The following is a 6,000-nucleotide window of genomic DNA, read 5'->3' on the forward strand; positions in this document are numbered from 1 at the left end:
TGCCCCATTCCTCTTTCCCCATATCTACAAGGGGTGTATGCCTTCCCAGGGAAAAACATGACTTCTGTTCAGGCTTTTTTGTGTGTTCTCATGTCTTTCAGTTTGTTCTATGCTAGGGATTTGGTGGCACTGATATCTTTGCTGCTTCACTGGGGATGAGCAGGAGGTAATTCTTTCAGTTCTAACTGAAGTAGCTTTCTGACAAGGAGAGAAATCCAGATATCTGCTGTGTGATTGTGACCTTTCCTTCTCTAAAGGGAAAAACAAACAAAGGGTGCCCTCAGAAGGGGTTAACAATCTGCTCTGCGCAAGAGAATGAAATGATTTGCTTCTTAGTGCAGGAGGCAGGAAATAGTGAGGTTATCTTATGGGTTGTGAAGAATTATGTTAAGATTTTTAATTTTATTCCTGGAGAAAATTATCAATGTGGTCGCTAAGAGTCCACACTGATCTGATGGCATGTTATAAATCCATCAGTTCATTATTTTATGTGAACTCCGTTAAATCAAAGTTGAGGTGTAATTCATTCTGCTGATCATTGTAATTCCATTTGGCCACATGGGTAAAAACCAACCCAAAATGCCGGAAAGTTACTGAGTAATTTCCAGTTCAGTTTGGACCTAGCACAGTCTCAGTCGATCCTTAGATCCAGGGAACGCACACACACTACCCGGTATGGTGAACAAAAACAACAAAAGAGCATGATGTCCTCTAACAGGGGATGAGTTTATGCAACAACATTGTTAGTTTTATGAAGCAGGAAAAGAGCACAGATGTGAATGCTACAAAAGCACACTTGTTATCTAACTAATTCTGACCTATGCCAGCTACCCACGTGGAACATGCTAGTTTGCTGAGCTCACTTGTTGGAATGGAAAACCAACTGTCACTTTAAGCCCAGGATTGTGGGAGAATAATGGAGACATTACAAAATGCCTTGCGGATGGGAGAGACTGTTAGCAAGAAGTCAAATGCGCATTAAAATCTTACTTTAAAGTAGTTAGGGTGATAAAAGCAGCCTGAGGTGGGGTGGGAAGTAGGAGGCCAACGTTGCTAAGTCCCTAATGCTTATAGGATTCAAGCAGCCCCTGATGCTTTTTGAATGCTATCAGCATTAAACTGCAACTACAAGAATGGCAAGGAGTGGCAGTGGCAGTGTTCAAAATGAACATTTGGGGTCTAGTTTAGGATTCTTGCTGACAAGGCCTCTGTTGTACCGTCTCCTGCCTCATTCCTGAATTGATTAGAGAGACCCAGACCTCGTCATCTTTCACTGTAATTTTTCCAATACGTTGCCAACATTTCTTCTGTCTCTTCTATCACAAAACATCTATTTCACAGAGAAAGGTATGCAAGTTACCGCTTTCAAGTCCTAGCACTAGGAACAATCTATCAGAGGGCATCCTGGTCTCTTGCCTCAACTCTGTAGCTGAAAAAGAAGTGTCACTCCTAGCGGTTTCAGATCATACCTGGGAAGGAGTCCAGTGGCAGATGTGCATTGGTGTGGTGGCCAGTGCAGACCAAAATTGCATCAAAGACTGCTGATTCCTGCTTCCCATCTGACTCGGTGGTAACATCCCACTGACCACTCGTAGAGAAGTCTGAGCGTTTTGTTACACTGCAGACCTTAGTCTGAAAGCAGAAAGTCAGGAAAAGAGTAAACCAACACATAGTTATTTCTTTGCTCTTTTTTTTTCAAGAGGACTCTGCTTTTTTTTTCCTCTGCTTTTCTCTCTGCTTTTTTCCTCTGCTCTTTTTTCCCTGCTTTTTTTTAAATTTTCATTTTTTTTCAAGAGGACTCTGCTGAATAAACAGGTGAAAGGATTAGAAAGATGGGTTCCAACATTTTCCCCCTAGAAACCAAGGGAGAGCAGGGTACTCCTGATGGAAACACATCCTGCAGTTTGGAAGTGACACAGGAGAAAACTCTCTCACCACACCTGAAAGCACGTCTCTGCATGTATTAGTTTTATCCTACAGATCTTAATAAATGAACAGGTTCATAGTAAGGAAGTCTCTAATATATGCCTGGATCTCCTGCATGGGATTTAGATGAAGGTGTGGTGTGCTCTAGATGCAGATTTAGTTGGAATTTTCCACTCACCTTGGCTGCGCAAGCAGGTTAGAAAAGGAAGGGAGCTATCTATTTTGCTTGTGCTCAGTAGCAGTGTGTGACCAGAGTAACTTCTTACAGTGGCTGGGAGGGAAGTCTGAAGACATTTAGGATCAAATACCTGACCTCCCCAATTTGTCCCTGAAACCATTCATTCCTGCCACTTGGTAACGCAGTTCCCTGTGGAGGGAAGATTTTGGTACCAGCAACAAACAGTTCCCAGCCACGATGAGGACAAATGTAAAAGTTCTGTATCTCAACAGGAAAAACTGTATGCACAAGTATAGGATGGGGAGACCTGACCTGGCAGTAGAACATGCAAAAGGAGACTGTGTGTTCTTGCTGACTGCAAGTTAAACATGAACCAACATATGATGCAGCTGCCAAAAAGGTAACTGCTATCTTTGAGTGCATTCACAGGGACAAAGAGTCCATATCATGGGAAGTAATTCTCCCACTCTGTCAGACTCCATCTGGAGTGCCACAGCCAGTTCTGGGCACCACAGTTCAAAAAGAACACTGACAAGCTGGAGCAAGTTCAGAAGAGGGCTACCAGGATGATATAGAGTCTAGAAACAAAGCCCAAGGAGGAGTGTTAAAGCAGCTGAGTATTTTATTTATTATTAGATCACAACTACATTTTGTGCAATTCAAGGCAGTGTTCCCATCTCCTCTTTTCCTCACAACAACACTGTGAGGTGGGTTGGGCTGAGAGAGAGAGACTGCCCCAAAGTCGCCCAGCCGGCTTTCACGCCCATGGGAGGACTACAACTCGTGCTCTCCCAGTTTCTAGTCCAGCACCTTAATTGCTACATCAGACTAGCTTCTCCCACATTTAGCCTATAGAAAAGACAACCGAGGGGAGGCATGATAGCAGGCTACCAGTATCTGAAGGCTGCCATGCTAAAGGAGAGTGGTATTTTCTATTGTTCCACAGGGTAGGACAAGAATCAGTGGATTAAAAAATGAGGAGGATGTGGTTCAATCTAGACATTAAGAACTTCCTGACTTTACGAGCTATCAGGCCATGAAACAGGCTATCATGCAACATTATGAGTTCTCTAGAGGTCTTCAAAGAGAGGGTGCTGGACGGTCATTGTCAGAGATGCTCTAGTACAGTGTTTCTTAACATGTGGTCTGAGGACACCTGGGGGTCCCCCAAGACCCTCTCAGAGGTCCACAAAATCATAAATTATTTGCCAGATATTGAAGGTATTTGGAAAAATTTAAAACAACGTCACTCTCCTCCTCCTCATTATTTTTTATTTGATAAAAAATACAGGTTTTTTTTCATGAAAAATACTTTATTTGTTGATATCTAATGGGTTTAATATTGTTATTTTTACATGGTTCAATAAATAAATATTCTACAATGCGTCATTTTTCATTTTTAGTATGGTAAAAATTGATAAATCTAACCCATACAAACAAAAGCTCTTTTGGGCTCCTCCATAATTTTTGAAAGTGGGAAGCGGTACTGAGAGCAAAAAGTTTTAGAAACACTGCTCTAGAGCATCCTGCACAGAGCAGGGGTTGGACTAGATGATCTCGAAGTTCCTTTCTAACTCTTTAATTCTATGATACTGTATCTCAGCAGGTGCACAAGTGGGGGGGTTTAAAACCAGTTCCTAAAACACTAAAACCCAATCTGGATTTGACATAGAATTGTGCTATCAGTACTAAGTTACTAGGATGCGGTCTGATGTACGGTCTTGACAGAATAAGGATGAGCGGCGAGCAGTCCAAAATGTAGGTGCATCACAAGTCACTAGTCCATTAACCTCTTTTGGTGTAACTTGCTAGAAACAGGAATTTCAGTCATCGGTGATAGATTGTTGCTCTTAAAAAGAAATAGGTATAATTTGCTTGAAAATTAGGCAAACTCATGGAATGTAAGGGTAGAACATGTCTTTAGAGACCATCTAGTCCAAGCCCCTAACCATGCTACCGCATCCCCCACAGACAGCCGTCCAGCCTTGATTGAAACATCTCCAGCAGAGAAGAGGCCATCAAGTCCCAAGGCTGTCTGTTCCCTCATTGAACACCTCTTGCCATTAGGAATTTTTTCCTGTCTTCTGATACAGCTCTAACAATTCTACTCTGTTTTCTACACAACACCTTTCAGTTACTGGAAGAGAGCTATCATGTCCCCTCAGTCTGCTCTAGATTAAACATACCTAACACATCCAATCATTCCTCACAGGCTTTTGCTTTCAGGACTCTTATCATCCTGCTCCAGTTTGTCAATGTCCTTCCTTAAAAGCAGTGCCCAGAAACAGATGCTATATTCCAGGTACAGTCTGGCAAAAACAAAACAGAGAGCCAAATGATTTCTCTGAATCAGGGCACCATGCTTCTGTTGAGGCAACCCAGACCTGCATTTGCAGTTTGTCACTCTGTCGAAAAAGGAGATAGGGTTTGGCATGATCTCCTCTTCTGTCAAGCAATGCATTCTTTTTTAAATGCTCCCAAATAATCTGTTGCAGAGTTTTGCCCAGTGTCAATATCAAATTGACTAATCTGTGGTTACCTAGGTCCTGTTTTTTTCCCCCTTTTTGAAGACAGGAAGAACATTTGTGCCTCTCCAGTGCTGCAGAAAAAAGGGGTCATGTTCATCTTACCTTGAAGCGAATATATTTCAAAAGGTCAAACTGTTCGGCGTACAGCCAGAAATAGTCCATTATCTTTGAGTTATGCATGTAGTTGGGAAAGTCATCTGGGATGGGGAAGTCACTGAAGCACATCATCTCTTTGGAGGTGTTGATGATCACAGATTTGTAAATACTAGCCCGGCCTTCCTCAGGATTCTCCTGCAAGAAAATTTTTTTAGATATTGTTGCATGCTGTTTTTGGATCTATATATTATATGAAATGTATTCCTGTTTCTCCAATCACTGGAAATCCTATTCAGACTTTACTGCTCATTTTCTAGTGTCTGAGATGATTCTAGGGGTTTAAGATCCACAAAGGTACCAAGTTTCATAATAAGTATATGAGCACAGAAACAGGCACATATGCAGCTCTAAACCTAAATTCACAATGTCCTATGTATTCTGGAATCCCATAGCTATCTTATCATCAGAAACTCTTCTGCCTAGTTTGCAAGCTGCACTCCATGATGGTTTTCCATGTAAAACTGTAAATTTTGACAGAATTAGCTGGGCAAAAACTGTGCTGCATCTTTTCTTTCTCTTCATTCTGACTTGTACTTATTTCTATGATCTGCTGAGGGATCTTCGGGATGCGTTTTCAGGCAAAATATATTCTTCATATTTTTAACAATGATAGAAGATATGGACCAAGTGGCTACATCCTGAAATAGTGCTGAAGGTTGAAAGAATTGTCACCAATCCCTCAGAAGTAAAGCTTCAATGTTATGGAGCATTTGTGCTTACCTTGAACCTCCAGAGCCCCCCAATATCATCACTACTTTCAAAGCACACAGGCTCCAGACCTTCTTCCAAGCAGCATTTGATGTTACAAAGTCCACTGGAGCCAGCTCCAATAATTGCCACTCTCTTCTTTTCCATGTCCTGTTTCCCAAAAACAGATGTGTTAAGGCCAGTTTATTTCTTTTTACGTATTTTATAATAATAACACCGGAAAATACTGTATTTCCTTGTCTTCAGTTTTCAAAATCGCTTCACAACCGTGTGCCCTACTAAGACTCCCCATCTTTCAAAGCATCATTACAGTGCTGTTCTTGGGGGAGGGAGATTTTTTTCTCCAGCGTTTGTCCTATATGCCCCAGGTCTGGGAAAAGACAGCCCCAGGCTCCAAGGGCGTAAAGCTGAGACAGCCAGAAATTGTGAAGGCCAGACCTGCAAAGCAGCACATCAGCATTTAATCATTGTGGTTACTTTTCACAACAGAATAGAGCTATAATC

The 6,000-nt window shown here is 41.8% G+C and overlaps 1 protein-coding gene across 2 annotated transcripts in view; it reads right to left on the minus strand.

Moving 5' to 3' along the window:
• The window catches only part of LOC134493802 (flavin-containing monooxygenase 5-like), a 34,212-nt gene extending 28,566 nt beyond the window's left edge, over positions 1 to 5,646 (minus strand). For both annotated transcript variants that reach the window (XM_063298585.1, XM_063298586.1), the window contains exons 1-3: positions 5,509 to 5,646; positions 4,735 to 4,923; positions 1,470 to 1,632 (exon numbers count right to left, since the gene is read on the minus strand). In XM_063298585.1, the coding sequence (XP_063154655.1) occupies positions 1,470 to 1,632; positions 4,735 to 4,923; positions 5,509 to 5,643 (487 nt within the window). In that variant the 5' untranslated portion in view covers positions 5,644 to 5,646. The remainder of the gene's footprint in view (positions 1 to 1,469; positions 1,633 to 4,734; positions 4,924 to 5,508) is intronic.
• Positions 5,647 to 6,000: the final 354 nt, after the last annotated feature.

Source organism: Candoia aspera, chromosome 3 (assembly GCF_035149785.1).
Source record: "Candoia aspera isolate rCanAsp1 chromosome 3, rCanAsp1.hap2, whole genome shotgun sequence".
NCBI lineage: Eukaryota > Metazoa > Chordata > Lepidosauria > Squamata > Boidae > Candoia > Candoia aspera.